Here is a 25,459-nt window from a genome sequence, read left to right as displayed (position 1 = left end):
TCGAAATCCTGTATTGCAAGAGGTCCTCGAGCAAACATCAACAACTTTACTTTGTATTTAACATTTTGTACTTATTGATTCATTGGGGGTATTTACAAAGCGTTTACTATGGTCTAAAGGGCATCGGAGTACTGTACATAACAGGATATCTAGCCAAGATGTAAAACAAATTAACATGTATTTCCCTTTTAATTTTTAACTGAGGACAATAATTTGTTGATTTGTTGAGTGAATTGGTATACAAGTCAAAACTACTCATTTTTAGGCGTTGAGTGAAGCAAAATAAATGTATTGGCAACAAGTTTGGTGACACTATGGAGTTACGTATTTTAACTTAATGAACAGTGAGTACTAGCCATGCAGTGATACCTTGAACGATGCCCTTATCGGCATCTTTAGTGAGCTACCAGAGTCTCCTGCTTGGGCTTTCAAGATATATTGCCACTGTGTTTAAGATTCAAAACCGGATTTTGCATTAACTGGATCTTGTTGAAATAATTGGTTGTACTGAAGTGCTGCAATGTGTCCAGTTGCTGAGCTGTGCCTAGAGCCAGATTGTCCCCCAGTGCCAAGATTTGTCCATGCGAGTGAGATGTGAGGATGGATGTAAGAGTGCTTCTCATAAACAGAAATGTTTTATTACTTTGAAGAGACTGTAAAATGCAGCAACCATTAACCCTGGGTGAGCTCCGTGATAGGCTGCTCACGTCTAGGCTTGGCATTCCATAGAGAACACTCCTTTTTAATTTGCGACCTGGAAACTGTGACTTTTCTTTGAGTTTTGTAGGTCTGCCTTTGATCCCCATCCATATAAAGTCTCACACTTGCAGTGCTTGCAAAAGTTAACCTAACTGCTGTAGCATCATAATGTTCTGGAGTATGACACGCCTTTGTGGTGGTATAAGGTAAATCTGCTTAGGGCATGGTGGTGTGTGTACAGCTGATCCTGAGTGTGTAGTTTTTCTTTTACTGTCGGCTCACAAGGAGTTGGCATTAAGCCTGCATGTACCATTGTCTAAGAAGGCTGCTTATTTGACCTCAGTGGTGTCTTCTATTTATGAGAAAGAGAGTAAATTGATTGCGGAATGTGAGTGAAAGCTACATTGAAGAGAACTGCCAGTACCGAAATTAGGGAACAAATCAGATGTATGGCATGTACACAAAAAATGTATGAACTCGGGAAACCCATATTTCTGTCTTTTTTTATAGTACAGTTTGATTATGTTTCTGTAACACTTGCTTAGTCGCATAACAACCTCCTTCCACGTGGCAGCCACATTGCTGGCTGGCATGTGCAGGATTATTGCCAGTACCCATGATCGGTTTTTGTTACACTTGCATGATGTAAAAAATGCATGTTATCTCTGATATCCAAATAGATGTGTTTCAAGTTTGAGTTTAATGTTTAGGGCTCTCGGATGAAGGATTTTTTTTTAGGTTTGCGCTTTTTATTGGGACTACCTTGTGTAATTTCTCAAGACCCGAACACCTAACCCGGTCTTCTGCTGATGAAGCCTTAGCCTTCACTGTTGAAAGCCACCCTCTGTTTTCCATGTGATGAGGGTAAAGTCAATAGTCGGACTACATGTTCCACTGTGCAGAAGGTGGCCTGCTCTTATGCATCTTTCAAAGCATCTGCGGCTGCAGTGCTGCATGTCACCTTGTCAGGCCGATGGGAAATATGCTTGGAGGCAATTCATGCGCTAAGCAGTCCATGGCTGTGGTTTGGGGATGGAGGCCATGACCTACATCACAGCCATGGATGAGACTGAGGTGGGTGATTAGTAGAAAGGGTTTCCAATGGTCACCTACGGGAATGTTGGTTGAGTTATTGTACAGTTTTGGTAAATGGAAATCATGTTGTTAAAGAGCAAGGATGTTTGAGATAAAAATTAGTTGAAAGACTGGACTGTAGCTGACAGGAGATGAGGGACCTGGCATGGGTCTCCTGTGTATAAGGATAATTGCAGAAAACTGGACCGTGATGTTAGATATCAATGAGCAAGGCATTTTCTTTTCTGGTGCTTGTGATATCTCTGTGGCAAACATAATTTGGGGCCAGATGTAGGAAGCGTTTTGCCTGGCGCAAACTGCGAAATTCGCAGTTTGCGCCATTCAAAACGTGCATCGCATTGCACATTCCCATTTTGCGAAAATGGGAATGTGACTCGCAAATAGGAAGGGGTGTTCCCTTCCTATTTGCGATTCGCACGGCAATTCACAGTTAGCACCCATGTGAAGTGGGTGCTAACTCATTTGCAAAGGGGAAGGGGTCCCAATGGGACCCCTTCCCTTTGTGAATGTCGCCAAAAATATTTTTTCAGGAAAAACTCTGAAAAAATGAAACCAAATGGTTCCATTTTTTCATTTGTACGCCAACTCGTTTTCCTTAAAGGAAAATGGGCTGCAATACAAAAAAAAAAAAAAACTGCTTTATTAAAAAAGCAGTCACAGACATGGTGGTCTGCTGTCTCCAGCAGGCCACCGTCCCTGTGAGTGCAGGGAATTGCAAGGGGGTTGCAAATTGCGACCCACCTCATTAATATTAATGAGGTGGGTCTTTGCAACCCCCTTGCAATTCGCAGATGGTGTCAGGAACACCATTCTGCATATGGTTTTGCGACTCGCAAATTGCGAGTCACTTCGACTCGCAATTTGCGAGTTGCAAAAACATTTCTTTCTACATCTGGCCCTTGATCCCTAATTTACAGCATATAATTTTGTCATACGACAATACTCTGAATAAGACAAGTCTGAGCTTACCCACGTTTGGAACAGAAGCATGGGGTTTCTGAAGATTTCCATACAACAAATAGTCTTTTATATGTTTTATTGCTATACCAAGGAGCCACAAGCAACAGGAAATCGTTTTCTGATTTGTGGCCCATGAGAGAGTGCTGTGTCTGTGCACCATTAATACAACATGCTTTTGACGTGCTTCAGGTGTGCAGTGTGCTGGAGAGCCTCGAGCAGGAGTATCGACGGGATGAAGACTGGTGTGGAGGACATGATAAGCTCGGTCCAACGACAGAGATGGACCATGTCATCCCCCTCATCAGCAAACACCTTGAGCAGAAGGAGGCTTTTTTAAAGGTGAGGTCTTTATCATTATTAGATTTGTTTTTTGTTTAATTCTGACTGTTCTATGGACCTGCCCTTGCAGCTATTAAAGTGCTAATTTTAATATTATTTTAACCACTTTTCACAGGTGCCAGGGACACCAATGAGCCCAAAAGCTTTGGGGTAGTACAAACTGCATGTAAAACAGGAAAAATTAGCTTTCAGAGGTTTCCATGTAGACAGAGGACATTCTCAAAAGAGCATACAAAGCCACCGCCAATGTCTCGTTTTGACTACATAAAAACACATTGCTCCAAAGTCCTTAAAAAGTAACTCTTGAAATATGATTGAGTTGAGTCAGAAAACAGCATTATCAGTAGCCATGCCTGGCAGTCGTGGCTCGCAGTGCGCAGAAGGGTCAGGTCGGCGTGCGGGGAATACAAATTAAATTAATACATTTTTAAAAAAAGATTTACCTTCATCGCCACTGCCGCATTGCTCCATCCATTCCTCTGCTGCAGGCTCCCAGCCCGCCCTGCGGCCAATCCTGATGTTGCTCAGAGCAGGGTCAGGATTGGCTGGGAGCCAGGGCGCTCCCAGGAAGACTGGGAGCCTGTGCATGCTCTCTCCAGCCAGGGAACTGTGTTGCTGGCCTGGAGAGAGCTTACTGCGCATGTGTGTTTGGCTGGCCCGAGACGGGCAGCCAAACATACATGCGCACTGAGGGGGGAGTGCTGTGCACCGCCCCTTTTACCAAAAAACGATAATAAACACAGTATTTTTTGGTAAAAGGTTTGCAGCTGCTGCTGCTGGCGGGGGGCAACACTCCTCCGCCCTAATGGAGGAGCCGCTCCTGATGGCTGGTTAATTCTTCAAGATCATGGATTAGTAGATACCAGCCATGCCCAGCTTGATAACAATAAAACACACTCCGCAGGACAAGCTTTACCATTGATGGTTTTGTATAGCGACCAGATGTTTGGCTATTTCCGTTGCTGAACTGGCAGTGCTCATAATGGCAACTTGGCACTTCTGAAATTTTGACTTGGTAAAGCCAGAATCAAAGATGCTGATGAAGCTAAAGAGAGGACAGTATTTTATGATGATATTCCATTGAAGTTATCAAATGACTCAGTCGCCCCAGGCACCAATGGTCCGTGTACAGGCTTTCATTAGAAATCTTATCCACTCCAACAGTTGTAGTCTAGAGCCACCAGTTGGACTATCGTACTATACCACAATGGTTTCTAGAAGAAAAGCCTGTGATATTAAACCTTGATGCAATGTGATAAAAAGACTTTCCAGTGGTGGTGGTGGTGGTGATGCCTTTAATTACCACTATTATTTTGTTTTATAAGCTACTTTACAGGATTACCATATTTTTTTACAGTACTTCAGATTCTAAGGCCTCATTACCTTTCATTCTGTGAGAGCTGATAACAGCTGTTACAGGCCCCATCAAAATTGAGATCTGCAGCATCACCTCTGACCTTTTCCTTCCAGGGTGAGATTTTAGCTGCTTTCAGTAGCCATACCCTCCAGCTGTCAGTCTAGTGCAAAATTAGAAATTACTGCGGAATCGGACAGGAAATGAGTTATCCACCTGGTAATTCCTTATTTCTTAGGGGATCCACTTGTAGTCCACCAGTAAAGTGCCTGTTTTAGCGTGTGGGGGATTGGTAGTTTGTCACAAACATGACCGATATCCCCTCCGCCTTATTACAAATGAATTGAGCTAAGATGCACATGTAAGTAGGTTGATGGGGATAGCCATCACCTCTGGACGGAGTACCCATTTGCTTAACTCTAAATTCGGCTCTAAGCCCAATACAATTGATCTGGTTGTAGATAGATACATAAAAAAAGCCTTGTTGTATCCAAAAGACAGCAAGGACATCATTGACCCTTCGGTGACTAATATTGCACTGCACCTGCCCTTAACAGTTTTATTTTGTAGGAGTGCTAGCTAATGTTACTATCAGGGTAGGTTTGTTTACAAGGACATTTAGAAAGAGCATATTTCACATGGGGAATATGCCCAGTATATAGTCCAGATAATTCCTTCAAGGAATATTTAGCTGTAGGTTTGGCCATTTCTTAATCATTGTACTGGACTTTAAGTGTGGCATATTGAACAAGAGTACATCTTTGGAAGAATCCCTCAGTGCAGTAGTGTCCTCTGTTGGTTGAAGTTAGCACCACTTATTTCTGTTCAGCAGTTACCACCTTTGGTTGATTTCCTGATATGATTTGGAATCCCCTGTAGGCAAAGGATAGAGGCAAATTAATGTGTTGAAACCAAGCACTCCTAATTGTGCACAGTCTGAAATGTGGATCACTGATTGTGTTCATTCATGCACACATCTCATTCTCTCCTTTAATCACTACAACCTGGTGTGTGCAAGTGTGTCTGAGATCTTCAACCTGTTTGTGTGCACATCAGGCTGCTACACATTCATACGTCAGTAAATCTAAGTAAATTAGTTTATCCTGTTGCCATTCTGGACCCCAGTCGTTCTCTCATCTTCTATGATTCAGTTTATTTACTTGTCAAATGACATGTTTATCCCTCCATCTATCAACCTGTCTATTTATCTGTCCACTTATTTTAATTAGTCTGTCTGTCAATTAATTGGTCTATCTTTCAGTAGTTTGTCTAGCTATCATTTGATGTCTGTGACATACTTTAAGAAAAGGAGTGAGTGTATCTGTCCCACTTAGGAGCCATCTTTACAATGAAACATACATACATACACACAAACACTACAGTTTCACATCATGTAGTAATTGCACAGGGAAAAGATGCCCTATGCATTCTTTTTGTTTCATTTAAGGTCTGATAGTATTGTCAGTAGAGGTAAGGTCCTCAAACCTTTCCATTAGTGACATCACATTAGCAGAGAACAGACCCCCCTCCTCCACTGTTGCATCACTCGCCTTCCCTTTCGCATCCCCCATTGTTATTGCAGGTGGTGTCCCAGGTCCACCCCAGAGACCATGTGTTGACCATTAGATGACTAGCCGTGGGATACATGCATTTCCATGGTGTCGTATCCTATCTAATGCAATGTGCTAAATGGTCAGTTCTAGAGCACTGTATGCATTCCCTTGGTGTTAGAATGTGAACCCTTCAGAGTAACCAGTACTGATCTAGGAGGTGGAGTTACGAGGCACTTTGTGATGGATGGGGTTTGTATTGAGAGAGAATTTACACCTCTGTCTGCGTAAAGTGACATTCTTAAATTAGGGACGATCTGCGATTCTGCTTTTCTTCTACTTTTTGACAAGCCCCAACATCAACTTGTCTTGATATTACTGTGAACCGCACCAAAACTGGGATTTTCAAAATGTCTACCAAGTTCAGAACCCAGGTTTTTGAAGTCTTCAAGATTTGTTGAGAGCACCAGTGAGGAACTTCGTGCTCGAAAGTGGACATCTTCATTATACTGGTGAGGTTCATTGTGCGTGCCTGGTTGTGTATGCCCCACCTCACATAGCTTACATTGTGTGTGTACAGCATCTTCAGCTGTTTAGACATTAGAAGTCGGCATGCTTTCTACTCGATTTTGGGAGATGTGGTGTGAGCGTCAGACTGGTAGCGCAGGAGCGTTACGTTAAAACATTTTTAATAAGGCAATGCTCCATCTCCTCAGCATCCGTTCTAAACTGCTGGTACTCAAGTGTAAACAGTGTACCTTGAGATTGTGCTACTCTTCAGAAGTAAACTATTTAGTCCTCCGTGCTGGTGAACCGGAGCCTTGCATTGTGCTGTGCCATTCCCTCTGCATCCGTTCGTGTGAGCAAGTTGCAAACAAGAAACGCTGTCTTTGCTTTTGTCAGGTTCAATGTGAACTCAGCACGTCTTCGCTCACATCGTCCTTCTCAAGCGCTGTGAGATCTGAGCTGCCGAGAACGTGTCATGCAAGGTCACGCAGCATGACCTTTGGCGCCATATTGTTTGTTTAGTTGTTTAAATCGTTCCACAGCAGGACATACAATGGAGTAGTTTCTCCATGTGTGTAGTTTCACACGTGCTCAAGATAAACCTGGTACTGTGCATATTTTTTTTTTTGCATTCAGTCATTTGCTTGCAATGACAACTTAGTGAGAAGGTCTGTTTATCACATTTTCGACTATTTTACGTAGTTGTTTTAAGGGATATTGGGCAACTAATCTTGATTTTTCTTCCTAACAGATTCTCCAGTATTGGTCTGGGTCTCTGCGAGTGGAATTGCAGTTTATTTCTTTATTTTTCATGTGCACCAATAAATATATATATATTTTTTTTAAAGAAAGTGGGTATAGGAAAATGCAGATTGTTCCAGCTCTGCCCTTCTTTCTTTCTTCGCCTGGTGACCCTTCTTTTCCATGACAAAAATGGAAGAAGGTTTTTAGCCACTACGCAGGAATGTATGGCAGTTCATTAAGTGCTGAAAGAAAATCCATCTTAATGCACAGTCTAGGCTCGGAAGGCCAGGAAGTGTTGAAGCACTAACCTGACCTTACTCAGAAAGAAGTAGGAAAATTAATGTGAGATATGTATTAAGAAATTGGATTTACACTATTTGCCCAAGTTGTGTACTGTAACAAAGAGATATCACTTTGGGAGACACATGCAACAAGAAGGAGTAGCTGAGGAATACATGTCTGTACTGAGGAAATTAGCAGTGACTGGCAATTTTGTGGCCAGAAGCGAAGAAAATTGTGCAATCTATTAGATAGGTTGCAGAAAGCTAGAGAGAAAATGTGGTTAAGTGACACTCCGTCTTTAAAAGATATTTTGACTATTGCAAAGTCCAAGGTGCATTTGCAAGCATGTATGGAGGTGATTTGTCAGAATAATCACTCTGAATTGAAGAAAGGGTGTGTACAAGTACTTATCAATACAAAAAATGGACTGATGATACAAAAGGTGGCAGTAGAAAATACACAATAACCTTAAAAGGAGGAGAAAGATGATAGTTCAACAAAGGATTTTCTAGGCAAGTGTTTCAGATGTGGGACAGTGGGTCACCTACCAATAATGAGGCCTGACCCAGGTGAAAAACGACTTGTAAAACTTGTGGCAGGAAGGGCCCTTACGCATTATGTTGTACAAGTGCCAAAGGAATGAAGAAAGTGTAGAAAGTGGTATATGGGTCTGATTGTGCTAGTGAAGAATGTATATTACAGGTATGGGAAGGTTCTGATGAGGGCTCTTATGAGATGGTGCATGTTAAAAGAAGTTCATTCAACATGTTTTTTGATTATGGAGCCAAAATAACTTTAATATCCAGAGCATTTTACGATGAACATCTCAAAGCACAGAGTCAAATTGTGTAGGCTGGATATCAAACCTAAAGGTTATGGTGGCAAACCCATGAAGTTATTGAGTTAAATTGTAGGAGCTATTTAGCTGAATGACAGAATGATTCTGAGGAAGGTGTATGTGTCTTGGAAAGGTGACTGTTTAATTAGTTGGAGGCACCAGAAGGAATTGGAGGTCTATCTGGATCCTAATGAGGTACCTTCTTTAACGTTGAGGGACAAAAAGACAGCGGTTTCCTTAGTCGATGGTGAAGGATGTGTGAAACAGAGCAATTGTTTCCTGAAGTCTTCAGGAAAGAATTAGGATGTCTAAATCGTTTTGTACATCAAATCAAACTCAAGCTACGGGTTGTGCCAAAGACTTGCAAGGTGGGGGGGGCTTACTTTGATGATGAGAGAAGCTACGAAGAAGGAACTGGAGAGGCTGTTGGGTAAAGGGATAGCTCAAGAAGTTGAGGGCACAGAGTGGTTGTCTCCAGTCATTATGGGTGAAAAGCTAATGGAGACGTGAGACCTGTGTGGACTTGAGGGAGCTGAACAAAGCAGTTATAGTAGATCATTATCTCCCTGCCCAATATTACTGAAATGCTGTTCAGTTTAGAAGAGGCTACATTTTTCTCTTTTTTGGGCCTCAAGTCTGCATATCATCAGATTAACCTGCATCCTTCCTCACAAGACCTCACGGCTTTTATAACACCTTTTGGTACTTTGACATTTCTCTGCATGCCTTTTTGGGTTAATCTCAGCTGCCCCTGTCTTCCAGAGTAGTATGCACTGAGTTTTGGCAGGTGTCTATGGGGTGAAGATATATCAGGACGATGTACTGGTGTACAGTTAGACACGAGAAGAAAATGATGCAAGATTTTAAGAGACATTAACTAGGCTTGATGATAGTGGATTGAGGCTTATGCATGAGAAATGGAAATGTGGTCAAGAAGAGATTGAATACCTGGGTCATTTGGTTACTGGTAATGGTATTAGGCCCAAGGAAGATTTGTTGAGGGCTATGCTATGACAGGTATGCCAAGTCCCACTAACAAAGAACAATCGCTCAGATCTTTGAGCACAGTGAAGTACTATAGTAAGTTTGTTCCCAACTTTTCTGATAGTTGTGGGAACATGAGAAGGTTATTAAAGAAAGGAGCAGAGTTGGTATGGTCAGGAGAGTTTGAGGAGACGTTTCAGAGTGTAAAGGATAATTTAAAGCAAGTAGCCGAGCTAGACCGATTTGAACCAGGTACAAAGACCATATTGAGAACAGATGCATAGCTCTTAGGGACTTTAAGCAGTGCTAGAGCAGGATGTAGATGGGAGAATTAACACCATTTTGTTCATATTGACAGGGCTCCGAAGAGCTGGATTAATTACTCAGTGATTTAGAAAGAAGGGCTGGCGGTGATGTGGGCTGTAAGGCAGTTATGCAAATGTATCTGGGGTGGTCATTTCACAGCAAAGACAGATCACAAATCGTTGGTTGAAGTATTTTGGGGGGAGGATATATTGAAGCCATTGCACATAGAATAAAAAGGTGGGCTGTAGTGCTGCAGAAACTTGATCTTTGAGGTGGTTTATCCCCCTGGGGTAGTGAACACTGTAGCAGACCTTTGTTTGAGATTATTTATGGAGCATGACAGTGAGGAATGGCTTGAATGGGAGTATGTTTGGAGACGATGATGTGAAGGTCTGTTAAGTGACTGGAGGCATTGTACAAGAAGAGGACTGGAGAAGAGAGCAGGAATTCGATGAAGAGTGGCAAGCTCTTAACACCAAGGTGTTGGGAGGTTGGTTGCCCACGGACAAGAGTAATGATGTGTTCAAAGATTTTTGGAAGTTGAAGGATGAAATGTTGGTAGTGGATGTGTTAGAATGGGCTCATCATGAGAGGGAATAGGCTCATGCCGCCCAAGAAGGTCAGGTTAAGATTAATTGAGAGTGCCCAGGAGGGTCATCCAGGTATTTGTAAGACAAAGGAGAGGTTAAGGCAAAATTACTGGTGACCAAAGATGGATCACCTAATAGAGGGAGTAATTAGAGAGTGCTTGGAGTGCAGACATGGTGACAAAATTCTCAAATACAGAACACAACCTATGGTGATAAGGGTCATGGTTTGAAGTAGCTGTAGATATGGTGGGACCACTCAAGTTCTCCAACAGTGTCCAAGTCGTAATCTTTTGCATAGACCTGTATTCCCGCTGGCCTAAGATTAAAATTGAGTTCAGTGAATGGGTGTAGTCCTAGAGTTTCTTGAGGAGATATTTGGGAGAGAAGGATTTCCTGACGTTTTACTGATAACGGTGTGCAGTTCACATCCAAGCTCATGGCAATGTGTTTGTCAGAGAGAGGCATAAGACACAAGATAACTTCTCAGTCATCCTGAATCAAATGCTACAGTTGAGTGCTTCAACAACGTCCTGAAGGAGAGTATTCAATATTCTCTAACTAATACATTTAATTGAATAGTAAAGCTAAGGACTAAGTTGAAGGTGCGTAGGGTGACACCTCATTCTTCCAAAGAGGTGAGTCCTTTTCTACTATTTAAGAAAATGGTTCCTAATCATCAGGTGGGACACATATGGGTAAATAATTTGGAAGGAATGGATAAGAATGAAATGGTTGAAGCTTTGAGAGGTTGCAAAGAGAGAAAAATGGAAATTGTGGAGGAAAGAAAAGAGAATTTTGACAGGAGAAGGGTGGTGAAAGAAACAAAAGTGCGTGTGGGAGACTGGGTAAAAAAGAATTCTAGGAAAAATTTTGTTAATGACAAATTCAATCAACCCATAGAGGTGATTAACATCTGCAAGAATGTGGTGGAAACTAGTGATCACTGTATATGGAATTTAGGGGAAGTTGCTGTGTGGAAGAGTGTAGAAAAGGGAGACGGCAGCGAGAGTTCTGTGGAAGGAGTAGACAAGAATTTTCAAGAAGAGAAAAATTCTAGGAAAAGATTGGTGAGAAGACCTTTGTATCTTGAAGACTGTATAATGCAACCTTAAGAAGCTTATCTTTGTATCATCTTTTAGTTGTTGAATTAATGCAATGTAATGGTATTCATGTAATTTATTATTGACGTTGTTTTCAAAGTTTTAAAATGTGCTGGGCAGCCAGTGCTTAATTTGAGCCAGTGGTTTCCGGTGCTGGGCACTGGCACTTATTTTTTAGGGCTGGCACTTAGTTTTTTGCATCAGGCATTTACTGCGAGCAAAAGACACCATTGAGAACAGCGGAGGAAGAGAAACACTAAAAAGCTTCAGAAAGGGCGAAAGCTGCAAGAGTGAGCTAAATGGGCAGGGAGTGGCTGTAATTGAATTACAGAGGCCTGAGATGGCTTTAGCATTACACTGCCTCGGTATTCTGTGCTTGTACTTTTAAATGCAGCAGCCACGTGTTTCAGGGTAGAGCTTTGAGCAATGGTATGTATTTATTTACAAATTAAGTATTGTGGGCTGCATGTATGAATTACGTTGTATCATTAGGTTTGGTTAAATAATTGGAATAGGAGGGAGCTGTGTGGTATTCTACCTAATGCAATGTACACTGTGGTTAGTTGTGAAACACTGTATGCGTTCCCTTGGTGTTAGAATGTGAAGCCTGCAGAGTGACCAGTACTGATCTAGGAGGTGGAGTTTCAAGTAGCTTTGTTGTGGATGGGGTTTGCATTGAGGAGGACTAAATAAACACTATTTGGATTTACACCTCTCTCTGCGTGAAGTGACATTCATACACATGGCTTTTCGAAGGATGAGTAGTAGGCTTGAGAAATGTGGCAAGGACTCATTACTCTTACTGGGAGATGAGCGAGGATATCCATCTGAATACATGGCACTTTCTGGATTATCCTTCGCTTTTTCTGTGTTTCCTGTTGAAAATCAGCAAAGATCCTTCAAAAAATGAATATGTGCACATAGAACCAAAGACATCGACATCAGAAATGGGTTGCAGTTGTTTTAAAAGCCGATGTCACTACTGCGCTAAGTGTTCGTACTACTAGATGTAATGTTGGGAGAGCAGGGAGTAAGATCCTTTCCTGAGAGGACATGACAAAGGAGGCCAGTTAAACTGTGTTTCACTTGTTTAGCCCCATAACTGGCTCTGAAGGGGGTGCCCAGGAGCAGTCCAGCAGGGACACTGTTTTCCTATTGTTCTTAGTACTATGACTGGGATGTAGCAGTCACCCATATTCTACCTTGGAATCCAAATAAAATTCATTTTCTGTATGGTCAGGCTATTATGTGCGGATTAGAGTGTGATGTATTTTAGATTACTGGTTGTGTTTTGTTATCTTGGAAGCCGGTGTAAGGTATGTAACCTCTTATGCTTTATTTCTATTCTTTGTCAACTTTAAGATGTTTTTTTCCACAGGCTTGCACGTTAGCACGACGGAATGCTGAAGTATTTCTCAAGTATATTCATCGAAATAACGTCAGCATGCCTGGAGTGGCCAGTCACACAAGAGGGCCTGAGCAACAAGTCAAAGGTAGGCTGGGCTGCTGCATCTTTTTTTCAGGAGAGTATGGACACATACAGTTCCAGTAATTGCTGACATCTACCGCACATTACTTGTAAACAATGGCTAGTGCATCTAATGAACCTGTTATTTCTGGCCAACCTGTATTTCTGTAGCATTTTGTTTTCTGACATAGGCTGTGGTGGCCCAGTCTACATTTTTTTATCCCTGTGCTTTAGAATTATGACATTAGACCATGTGTTTGATCCCATATAAACCAGCTTGACATTTGATAGAAGGGGTGGTCCTTAAAGCCAGCCTAATCATGTGTTTGAGCCTCCTCATACTATGCCCTTTTTTTTACGTTTCAGAAGCTCTTTACTTATCTGTGTATCACTCACAATGCTGGTATCCTAAAGCACTGCATTATGAATGCTGTCTATCCACTCTCTTTACCCAGCATGCATCTCCTTCATTTGCAGCAGACATAGCTATGGTACACATGAAAGATGAATGGCTGAACAATAAGAGTTTAATGTAAGGGTCATTGAGTTATCTGTTTTGCGGCATTTCCATAACAGGACTTCCTGGCTGAAAGCTTCAAAAGCTGCTTGTTTTCTGAGAGGTGAGTCTGCCTCATTCTGCTTCAATTGGCAATGATTTTACCAAGGCACAAAGTAGGAGGCAACCGCTTGAGTTATTCCAGTCCTCGGCATGAATCATGTATCATAAATTCTGTACCTTCAGCCATCGGGAGCTTCCTTTGCAAGTTCTGCAAAAACGTCAAGAATATCTGAGAGGATGAAAGCTAACATCACTTTGAGGGAAGTTAATAATGTCCGCACAATGCCTGCCGCTTGGAGTGCCAGAATCCCACATCTAACTCTGTCTTTAATATAAATTGTTGCTCCTGCTTTCTCTTATGGCTCAACCGTTAGTGCCATCCATTAAACACAACATCCATCACCTGGAGCTTCCAAGCTCTATGGTGTTAAATTCTGACCACAGTATTGCAATAGGTTCATTTGGAAAGTGCATTGTAGTGTGTAAGCATTAGAATGCGGCCTGACGAGCATCAGCCTAAACCACTCTTGGTTCCAAGATACCAGGATTTGGGTCATAGTCGATTCTTCCAGAAATGCTTCCACTTTATACCTCGTTTCAATGGAATGCAGTACCAAGTACAAACTGACTTTATTTGGATGTAGAATGCCCGCCCGTGACTGCTGTGCAGGTGCAAAGTGTGCCAGCATTTCTAGCTTGTCCCGCCTTCCGGCCTGTTGCTCCACTTTTGGGGGGCCCTTGGCCTGCTCTTTTGTGTGAATCTGGCAAGGGATTGTTGTCCCTAAGGAGATTTACTTGTATTAACGTAAAGAAAAAAATATATTGTTCGATGGCATGTGTAGCTGCAGATACACATGCTGTGCATAGTCCGCCGTCTGGTGTTGGGTCAGAGTGTTACAAGTTGTTTTTCTTCGAAGAAGTCTTTTGGAGTCACGAGACCGAGGGACTCCTCCCACTTCGGTTCCATCGCGCATGGGCGTCGACTCCATCTTAGATTGTTTTTTTTCCGCCATTGGGTTCGGACGTGTTCCTTTTCGCTCCGTGTTTCGGGTCGGAAAGTTAGTCAGAATCAACGGAAAATTTGTCGGTATTGTTTCGTTCGGTATCTGGATAGTTAGGGCAAATCGACACCGAGCCTTAAAGAGCTCCGGTAACCATTTGGGGTATTTTCGATCCCCCGTCTGGGCCTGGTCGGCCCGACCGCGTGCAACATCGAGACTGATGGAACGGACCCCGTTCCGATTCTGTCCTAAATGCCACAGTAAGTATCCTTATACAGACCAACATTTGGTCTGTAACTTGTGCCTGTCCCCCGAGCACAAGGAAGAGTCGTGTGAGGCCTGTCGCGCGTTTCGGTCGAGAAAAACGCTCAGAGACCGAAGAGCCAGGAGGTTGCAGATGGCTTCCACGCTGACAGGACAACAAGGGTTCTAGGAGGAGGAGGAAGAAGAAGAAACTTTCTCCATCCGCGAATCGGATTCCGAAGAATTCGACGTCGACGAGCAACCAACCGTAAGACGTCGAAAGAAAGATCACACGAAAAAACAGACAAAGCCCAGGGGACGCCACTGCCAACAGGCCATGGCATAACCCATAAAGTAGGTGACTGTCCATCGGCACCGAAAAAGGGCGAGCTGGTGCCAAAGTCGTCCGACTCAGGTCGAGACACAGGCACGCAACACTCTCGGGACCGAGAGAGTGGTGCAGAAAAGGCTCGACACCGAGATAGCGGCACCGAAGCTACTCGATACAGAGACAGCGGCACCGAAGCTGCTCGGCACAGAGATAGCGGCACCGAAGATGGTCGGCACCGAGAGGCCAAGACACCGAAAAAGAGAAAGATCTCGTCGGAGCCGAAAACAAGTAAAGACACGGTTTCGGTGCCAAAACACCCGGCAACCGAACCAAAAACCAGTTCCTACTCAGAGGAACAATCACTGTCCTCCCAACTAAAAAGACACCGATTTGAGGAGGAATTACAAACTACAGAGGTAGATCACATGCAAAAGCGGATCTTTATCCAAAGGGGTACAGGGAAAATCAGCACTCTTCCCCCAATCAGAAGGAAAAGGAAACTTGACTTCCAACAACAAGACAAGCCACCACAAGCAAAGGTGGTAAAGAAGGTAACTCCACCACCCTCTCCACCACAGTCAACTCATGTATCACCGGCACAGACTCCACCACAATCACCAGCTCATACCACCATGAGCCAGGATGATCAGGAAGCATGGGACCTCTATGATGCTCCAGTATCGGACAATAGTCCAGAGTCGTACCCAACTAAACCCTCACCACCTGAGGACAGTACAGCATATGCACAGGTGGTAGCTAGGGCAGCCGAATTTCATAATGTATCTCTACATTCGGAGCCTATTGAGGATGACTTCCTCTTTAACACCCTGTCCACCACCCACAGCCATTATCAAAGCCTTCCCATGCTCCCGGGAATGCTAAGGCACGCTAAACAGATTTTCAAGGAGCCTGTTAAAAGCAGAGCAATTACTCCAAGGGTGGAGAAAAAAATACAAGGCACCGCCCACAGACCCTGCTTTTATTACATCACAACTGACACCAGACTCAGTAGTCGTAGGAGCAGCTCGTAAAAGAGCCAACTTGCATACATCAGGCGACGCACCACCTCCGGAAAAGGAGAGCCGCAAGTTTGATGCAGCTGGGAAAAGGGTTGCAGCACAAGCTGCAAATCAGTGGCGCATCGCCAACTCGCAAGCACTCCTAGCGTGATACGACAGGGCCCATTGGGACGAGATGCAGCATCTCATCGAGCACCTCCCCAAAGAATTCCAGAAACGAGCGAAACAAGTGGTTGAAGAGGGGCAAAATATCTCCAACAACCAAATACGTTCTTCTATGGATGCTGCAGATACATCTGCAAGAACAATAAATACTGCTGTGACAATAAGGAGGCACGCATGGCTGCGCACATCTGGCTTCAAACCTGAGATACAACAGGCAGTGCTCAATATGCCGTTCAATGAACAGCAATTGTTTGGCCCAGAAGTGGACACTGCAATTGAAAAATTAAAGAAGGACACTGACACAGCCAAAGCCATGGGCGCACTCTATTCTCCGCAGGGCAGAGGCACATTTGGCACATTTCGCAAAACAACTTTCAGAGGAGGGTTTCAAGGTCAAGCCACAGAAGCCAGCACCTCACAAACAAGACCACCTACCTACCAGGGACAATATCAAAGGGGTGGCTTTCGAGGCCAATACAGAGGGGGCCAATTCCCAAGAAACCGGGGAAAGTTTCAAGGTCCCAAAACCCCTCAAAATAAACAGTGACTCACAGGTCACACAACCCCTTCACACAACACCAGTGGGGGGAAGACTAAGCCAGTTCCACAGATCATGGGAGGAAATAACAGACACTTGGGTCTTAGCAATTATCCAACATGGTTATTGCATAGAATTTCTCCAACTCCCTCCAAACGTCCCACGGAAAACACACAATATGTCAAAACAGCATATAGACCTTCTAGGACTAGAAGTTCAAGCATTACTGCAAAAAGATGCAATAGAATTAGTACCAAAAACACAAAAGAACACAGGAGTTTACTCACTGTACTTTCTAATACCGAAAAAGGACAAAAGTCTGAGACCAATATTAGATCTCAGAACACTAAACACCTACATCAAATCAGACCACTTTCACATGGTCACGTTACAAGATGTAATACAACTACTGAAACAGCAAGACTACATGACAACGTTAAATCTAAAAGACGCGTATTTCCATATACCGATACATCCCTCACACAGGAAATACCTAAGGTTCGTATTCAAAGGAATGCATTACCAATTCAAAGTGTTGCCATTCGGAATAACAACAGCACCAAGAGTCTTTACAAAATGTCTAGCAGTAGTAGCTGCACATATCAGGAGGCAGCAAATACACGTGTTCCCGTACCTAGACGATTGGTTAATCAAAACCAACTCGCTAACAAAGTGTTCACACCACACAGATTATGTTATACAAACCCTTTACAAACTGGGTTTCTCCATCAACTATGCAAAGTCACACCTTTTGCCGTGTCAAACACAGCAATACTTAGGAGCGACAATCAACACAACAAAAGGGATAGCCACTCCAAGTCCACAAAGGGTTCAAAATTTTCACAAGGTGATACAAGCTATGTATCCAACACAAAAGATACACGCAAAGATGGTATTAAAACTCCTAGGCATGATGTCCTCATGCATAGCCATTGTCCCAAACGCAAGATTGCACATGCGGCCCTTACAACAGTGCCTAGCATCACAATGGTCACATGCACAGGGTCAACTTCTAGATCTGGTGTTGATAGACCGCCAAACATACATCTCGCTTCTATGGTGGAACAGTACAAATTTAAACAAAGGGCGGCCTTTCCAAGACCCAGTGCCACAATACGTGATAACAACAGATGCTTCCATGACAGGGTGGGGAGCACACCTCAATCAACACAGCATCCAAGGACAATGGGACGTACATCAAAGAAAGTTTCATATAAATCACCTAGAATTGTTAGCAGTATTTCTAGAATTGAAAGCATTCCAACCAATGATAACCCACAAATACATTCTTGTCAAAACAGACAACATGACGACAATGTATTATTTAAACAAACAGGGGGGAACACACTCGACACTGTTGTGTCTCCTAACACAAAAAATATGGCATTGGGCAATTCACAACCACATTCGCCTAATAGCACAGTTTATTCCAGGGATCCAGAACCAGCTAGCAGACAATCTCTCTCGGGATCACCAACAGGTCCACGAATGGGAAATTCACCCCCAAATCCTGAACACTTCCAAATTTGGGGAACACCTCAAATAGATCTATTTGCAACAAAAGAAAACGCAAAATGCCAAAACTTCGCATCCAGGTACCCACACCGGCAATCTCAAGGCAATGCTCTATGGATGAATTGGTCTGGGATATTTGTGTACGCTTTTCCCCCCTCTCCCTCTCCTTCCATATCTAGTAAACAGATTGAGTCAAAACAAACTCAAACTCATACTAATAGCACCAACATGGGCAAGACAACCTTGGTATACCACACTACTAGACCTGTCAGTAGTACCTCATGTCAAACTACCCAACAGGCCAGATCTGTTAACACATCACAAACAACAGATCAGGCATCCAAACCCAGCATCGCTGAATCTAGCAATTTGGCTCCTGAAATCCTAGAATTTGGACACTTAAACCTCACACAAGAGTGTATGGAGGTCATAAAACAAGCTAGAAGACCATCCACTAGACACTGCTATGCAAGTAAATGGAAAAGATTTGTTTGTTACTGCCATAATAATCAAGTCCAACCATTGCATGCATCTCCAAAAGATGTAGTAGGATATTTACTACATTTACAAAAATCAAATCTAGCTTTCTCTTCCATAAAAATACATCTCGCAGCAATATCTGCTTACCTGCAGATTACTCATTCAACTTCCCTATTTAGAATACCTGTCATTAAAGCGTTTATGGAGGGCCTAAAGAGAATTATACCACCAAGGACACCACCTGTTCCTTCATGGAACCTCAACATTGTCTTGACAAGGCTCATGGGTCCACCTTTCAAACCCATGCATTCTTGTGAAATGCAATACTTAACGTGGAAAGTTGCATTTCTCATTGCCATCACATCTCTAAGAAGAGTAAGTGAAATACAGGCGTTTACCATACAAGAACCATTTATTCAAATACACAAAAATAAGGTCGTTCTAAGGTTATCTCACCGTTCCACTTAAACCAAACAGTGGAATTACCAGTGTTCTTCCCACAGCCAGATTCAATAGCTGAAAGAGCACTACATACATTAGACATCAAGAGAGCACTAATGTACTACATTGACAGGACAAAAGACATTAGGAAGACAAAACAACTATTTATTGCCTTCCAAAAACCTCATACAAGAAATCCAATTTCAAAACAAGGTATCGCCAGATGGATAGTAAAGTGCATCCAAACCTGCTATCTTAAAGCAAAGAGAGAACTGCCTATTACCTCAAAGGCACACTCAACCAGAAAGAAAGGTGCTACTATGGCCTTTCTAGGAAATATTCCAATGACCGAAATATGTAAGGCAGCTACATGGTCTACGCCTCATACATTTACTAGACACTACTGTGTAGATGTGTTATCTGCACAACAGGCCACAGTAGGTCAAGCCGTACTAAGAACTTTATTTCAAACTACTTCCACTCCTACAGGCTGAACCACCGCTTTTGGGGAGATAACTGCTTACTAGTCTATGCACAGCATGTGTATCTGCAGCTACACATGCCATCGAACGGAAAATGTCACTTACCCAGTGTACATCTGTTCGTGGCATTAGTCGCTGCAGATTCACAGGCGCCCACCCGCCTCCCCAGGAGCCTGTAGCCGTTTAGAAGTAGATCTTGAACATTTGTACATTTGTAAATATATTACATTAAACCTTCATTTTGTACATACGTATTTATTCCATTGCATGGGCACTATTATTAGCATACACAACTCCTACCTCACCCTCTGCGGGGAAAACAATCTAAGATGGAGTCGACGCCCATGCGCAATGGAACCGAAGTGGGAGGAGTCCCTCGGTCTCGTGACACCAAAAGACTTCTTCGAAGAAAAACAACTTGTAACACTCCGACCCAACACCAGACGGCGGACTATGCACAGCATGTGAATCTGCAGCGACTAATGCCACGAACAGATGTACACTGGGTAAGTGACATTTTCCTTTTATGTCGAGGGTTGAGTATAGAGAGTCTGTATAACTTATTAGTACACCAACTGCAAGTCCGCAGTGCCAAAGGACATGACCACCATCTTCAGACTGTACTTGTTTGATTTATTGGACGTTTAAACATTTTAGTTTACTTCCTATCGGGAATTAGCCAACACAAGACCACTTTAGAACTAGCAATTCCAGTAAGGGGCAAGTTGCAAATCCAGATGGAAATGCATTAGTTGTTGCTACTTTTCCGATAGACTGAAAAAACGTTTACAATATTTTAAAATTACTATTTGCAAAATTGGTATTGTAGCTCTCAAGCGCGTTTATCTTCAAAATGTTATGGTTTATTTTTTCAAAACAGTCTCCTGAAACAAAATATTAAATTGGTACATCCATACTGTCAACTAATGAGACAACATAGCTTTTTGAATTTAAGATTCCATGTGACCGTCATGCTCAAGTACACTGAAGTTAAACTGTTCTGGGACTCAATGGGTGCTTTCCACACTATTGCATCCCAGAGATGGATGGTTACTTGTTAACTGGGTCAAATACTAACTGGGGGCATTGTTTTCTTCAAACAGCATGTACCACCCTTCTCACCATAACAGCACGTCCTCAGCTCCACACAGACTCTCCCCAGGTTTTGTAGTGGCACCTTAGAAACCTTTTACCCTACCAGACCAGTCTCAAGCTACATTGTATAATTTATTTATAGATATGTCTATGTGAGATAGGACATCTAAATAAGTGAATCTCTGGACCAATAACCAGATTAAAAATAGCTGTGCAGCACTTCACGCATCACTTATTGTACGTGAGACTAAAATCATAGAGCAGCATCATTCTTTAACTTCATTTTACAACTGGTACTTTTCAATTATTTCTAAATGAATTAACTTTTGTTCACACAACACAAATTTCCAGTCCTGTGGACTCTAGGATGTTGAATTCTCATTTGATTGGCCCATGCATTGATATATGTATTTCTTTGTGCAGAATCAAAACATGCACGTTTATCTTCAAATAGAAGTTCACAACAATTGAGTAACTGAAGAGATGCATTTTTGGAAGTTTTCGACTCGTTACTAAATGTGGATATAAGATGGAGCGATGTGTGGTTGGCTGATAAACTGCGGCAGACAGCACAGCTAGACCCACAGAGCCACAGCCCTATATCAGTTGGTTTACCTGGGAAACTGCGGAACAGAATAGAGCAGGCTAGTAGAGTCAGAGTCACATAGCTTGGTGATAAAAAAAAAAAGGAGTGCCCTGTTTACAGTCAAGAAAATATGGTGAGAATCAGTTATGCTGTCTGTATCATTTCCCTGTTTGCCAGGAAGGAGATCATTCTCTTAAACACAGTACACCTCCTTATCAGTCTTGGAGAAAAATTGGGCAGTTCATCGAGGAAATGAAATTGTCGAGAAATAAACTGTTGTACGCGAGATCCAAAACACGTCTAAATGCCCTTCTGAAGGCTTTTGATTGGACTTCACCGCCAGAACCAGGCTGGCGGGAACGGGTGTCGTGGGGCCCCTGGGGGCCCCTGCACTGCCCATGCCACTGGCATGGGCAGTGCAGGGGTCCCCTAACAGGGCCCCACAAAGATTTTCAGTGTCTGCTTTGCAGACACTGAAAATCGCGACGGGTGCCACTGCACCCGTCGCATCCCTTCAACTCCGCCGGCTCTATTCAGAGCCGGCTTAATTGTTGAAGGGGCTTTCCCGCTGGGCCGGCGGGCGATCTTTTGGAGATCGCCCGCCGGCCCAGCGGGAAAGTCGGAATGACCCTCGCGGTCTTGTGACCGCGGAGCGGTCTTCCGACGGGGGAACTTTGGCGGGCGGCCTCCGCCGCCCGCCAAAGTCGGAATGACCCCCTTAGTCTTCTAAGAGCGAGCAGCCAGCACTTCATGTGCAACCTAGTTCTGATGGGTGGGATATGTGGTACATTGTGTGTGGTTTGTAATTACTCACATTCTAATATCACTGATTGAATATCCAGTCGATAACTGGTGTTTTTGGCCCCCACCTGACTTAGAGGCCCAGCAGGCAAGAGCACTTAAGAATGTATTTTCAAGACGCGCGTGTCATCTCCAGTCTTCCTCCGTCAGTTTCTATTATGCTCTTTATCAGTTTTTTTAATGTACTGAATGAGTTTCCAAAATAGTCTAATATCATTAGCTGGGGACTTCTTTTAAAGCAGCCTGGTTTGCTATCCCTGCTGCTAACATTTTGACGTTCTGCTATAGATGTATCACCTGGTGTGATTATCACACAGAGTAGCCACTTTGAAAGTGTATTGTCATACAAGTATAGTGAGTTCAGCGCTGTCGTTGCCTTGCACAAGGGAAATGTTTTATTGCAGATTACAGAAATGGGTGGGTGGGCACATGTGACGAGCACAGGTAACTTAGGCGAGCGGTGTGGACTCATACAGCCAGTCTGGCAGGTTCTGGGAAGGAGTGGCTCTCATTTCCAGGCCGCCGAGGGTGCGAGGCCAGCGTTGGTTGTACTGTCTCAAGCCCTCTTGCCCACTCAGTCACCCATAACATGGGCTGTGCCCGTTTCCCTTGTCTCCTCCCAGCCATTCTGAGCGAGCTGCTGCAGAGAGAGAACCGGGTGCTTCACTTCTGGACATTAAAGAAGCGGCGGTTAGACCAGTGCCAGCAGTATGTGGTGTTCGAGCGCAGCGCCAAACAGGTATGTGAACCGTTGGGCAGTCCTCCTGCTGACTTGCTTACCCTTCTCGCTGAGTGAAATAAACATTTCCTCATTTTTTTGTATTTAATATATCTAAGTGGTGTTTAATGTACATTCAAGAGGTTCGATTCACTGCATATTTTCAGGATAATCACCGATTATGTAAATGAGTTCCACTTAGATTCACTGTGTGGAAATTTCTAGATATCATGATTATCTGGCATGGAACTGGCCCACCAGGATCTTTTGTGAAAAATGCAGCTATATGACTGTTGAATAACTTGCCTTCCATATCTAAATGATTCAAAAGGTGTCCTGGAATGCTTGCAAGTTACCTACCCAGTTGAAAACTCTCATGTTTGTTGGAAATACTTACTAGTAACTTGTAATTTTTCACTAACTTGAAGCAAAGTCTCTGTGCAGCAGTATTTTGCTTAATTCCTCCCTCCTAGTTATTCTTACTTGGTATCAAGTAGCCATTTCACGTAATTCTCATGCTATAGCTCTTTGGGTTAATACATTGCTCCTCAGATCTGTTTACATCTTGCAGGCCACAAACTTTTATCCTTCAAGGTAGAGAGAGTTTGTATCATTGGGTTATTTATTTGCTGCAATCTAGGGATACAAAGCTGAAGCCATATGTGCCACACATGCAATTTTTATACATTTAATTATTATGTTTGTGTATACTGGGCAGGAGTGAGACAAAGGTCCAATAATGTTCATGTCTACATTCGATTGTATTAATATCTGCCTTATTACAAATGCCTTGAGATATAATGCTCTTGTAAATAAAAAGGTGAGCGTGATATTGGTCACAATTTTTGTTGGAGTAACCATCGGCCAAATTCTGAATCAGGTCCTTAGGCCACAACTCCCAGAATTATTTTGATGGGTTTGTATATCACCAGAACTACGGCAGTGTGTTTTCGGTAGCAAGTGACAACTTGGAGCCACTACGTGGTAGGTCTGTTGGAACGCAGCAGTAATGAAGACCATACAGTACCAATGCATTGTGCAGAACGTCTATGCATGAGTCTTTCTATGTGCTAAAAGATGTCAGAAATTGTTTTTTTTTACTCCAAGAAGAAAATAACTCGGCAAAGAAATCTTATTTATTTTCATTTCCCTGTTCTGTGACTCCTGCACAGCACAATTTGACATTACGTTTATGTTGCAGAGGTGGTAATCCTTAGAAGCTTATCTGGATAAAAAAATACAATTTCCACCCATTTTCTTTCATTTCCTTTGCCTTAAAGCTAACGCACTGACGAGCTAATATATACACTGATGTTAAGTCCGAGTGAATGAGTAAAATGTGCTTAGTGTATGGCCTTCCACTGGAGAGCCTCTTTCAGACCCCTCCATCCCTTTGTAACTGAAGGCAGATTGCACAGTTCGCATATTTGGCACTGAGGTTTGTTGAAGCAGTTCAAAAAATTCAGCTAGTCCTTCTTAAATGTAATATATTGGACCGATTGGTGGAAATGTTCCAATTATAAAGTATTATCCAGCTCGTTTGGGGCTGTGCCCAAGGCACGCTCCAGAAGTCCTTGAAAGTCTGTTGTGTGTTGCAAATCTACAAGTCGCAGATCTTCAGAGGCTCCCAGTAGCCGAGGCAGAGCAAACTGAAAATTCTACAAGATCTACTGAAATCGTAGGAGTGTCTTTGCAGGGTGGGTTTAAAGATAACTAAATTTTTCTGAGAAAAACAGTAACGGCCGCTCGAAACCTGCCCATAAAATGGCTGTAAATCTAACTGGAATACAACCGTACAGATCCCAGTTCTGTAAATATTGCCTACAGTTTCTGTGCCGCACGCAACCACAGAACCACCCTTTTTGGAACGGAGAGCAAGTGGCCCCAAGTAACCAAAATGGTGTAGTTTTGCTAGTCCTCATGACTCAGTTGAGCACCTGCCTCAGGTAAACGGATGTAGAAATGTACCACTCGTAAATGTTTTTAGGTGGAAGTGGATTGCTCACACGGAGTGGTAGGGCCCCATTCTGCACTACCAGCCTTTCACTGATTGTGCAGAAGGTTGATGTGCCCGATTCAATTGCAGAGTCAGATTCTGGACTGCCAGCCATACTCTGATTCAGCAGATCATTCATGCCACAGGCTGAGATGCTGAGTCACCTTCTGAGTCACGTGGTGCAGGACTAGGTTTTGTATGATGCAGCAGAAAATACAACTGTACTCCTGAGTCACATTCTAGTGAGACTCTAATACAACTAAGAATCCATTTATCAAACGAAACCTCCTAGTCAGATTCTGCTCGGCCAACCGCGTTGTAATACAGCCGAAAATATGACTTTAGGATAGGGCTAAATGCCTAGTCATGACTGTACCTCAAGGTAAGCACATATACTAAAAATAAGTGATATTTCAGGCTCCATATTGGAATCACGCCCTGCACTGTCAGATATGCTATAGTACAGCAGATAATTCATGGTGTGTCTGGCAGCTGAGACATTGTAGAAGTTCAACATCAGTGTGAAATAACTGTGTCGTGCTGAAGAGCAGAGTACTTTTCCGCACACAGCTTAACAGCCATACTCTACACAGTAGAAAATGTACGTATTAGGCTGCCAGCAGACTGAAACTGTATAATCTACGGCCCTGTACGCTAAATGACTGTTGTGTCC

General features: G+C 43.0%; 1 protein-coding gene across 6 annotated transcripts in view; it reads left to right on the top strand.

Annotated features, from left to right (window-relative positions):
• The window catches only part of KALRN (kalirin RhoGEF kinase), a 1,333,112-nt gene that overhangs the window by 814,432 nt on the left and 493,221 nt on the right, over positions 1-25,459 (top strand). For all 6 annotated transcript variants that reach the window (XM_069224644.1, XM_069224642.1, XM_069224641.1 and 3 more), the window contains exons 18-20: positions 2,944-3,093; positions 12,727-12,841; positions 22,696-22,811. In XM_069224644.1, the coding sequence (XP_069080745.1) occupies positions 2,944-3,093; positions 12,727-12,841; positions 22,696-22,811 (381 nt within the window). The remainder of the gene's footprint in view (positions 1-2,943; positions 3,094-12,726; positions 12,842-22,695; positions 22,812-25,459) is intronic.

The sequence above is a fragment of the Pleurodeles waltl genome, chromosome 3_1, assembly GCF_031143425.1.
Source record: "Pleurodeles waltl isolate 20211129_DDA chromosome 3_1, aPleWal1.hap1.20221129, whole genome shotgun sequence".
Classification (NCBI taxonomy): domain Eukaryota; kingdom Metazoa; phylum Chordata; class Amphibia; order Caudata; family Salamandridae; genus Pleurodeles; species Pleurodeles waltl.
Note: the sequence above shows the minus strand (reverse complement) of the source record. Positions and strands in the feature narration are given on the sequence as shown.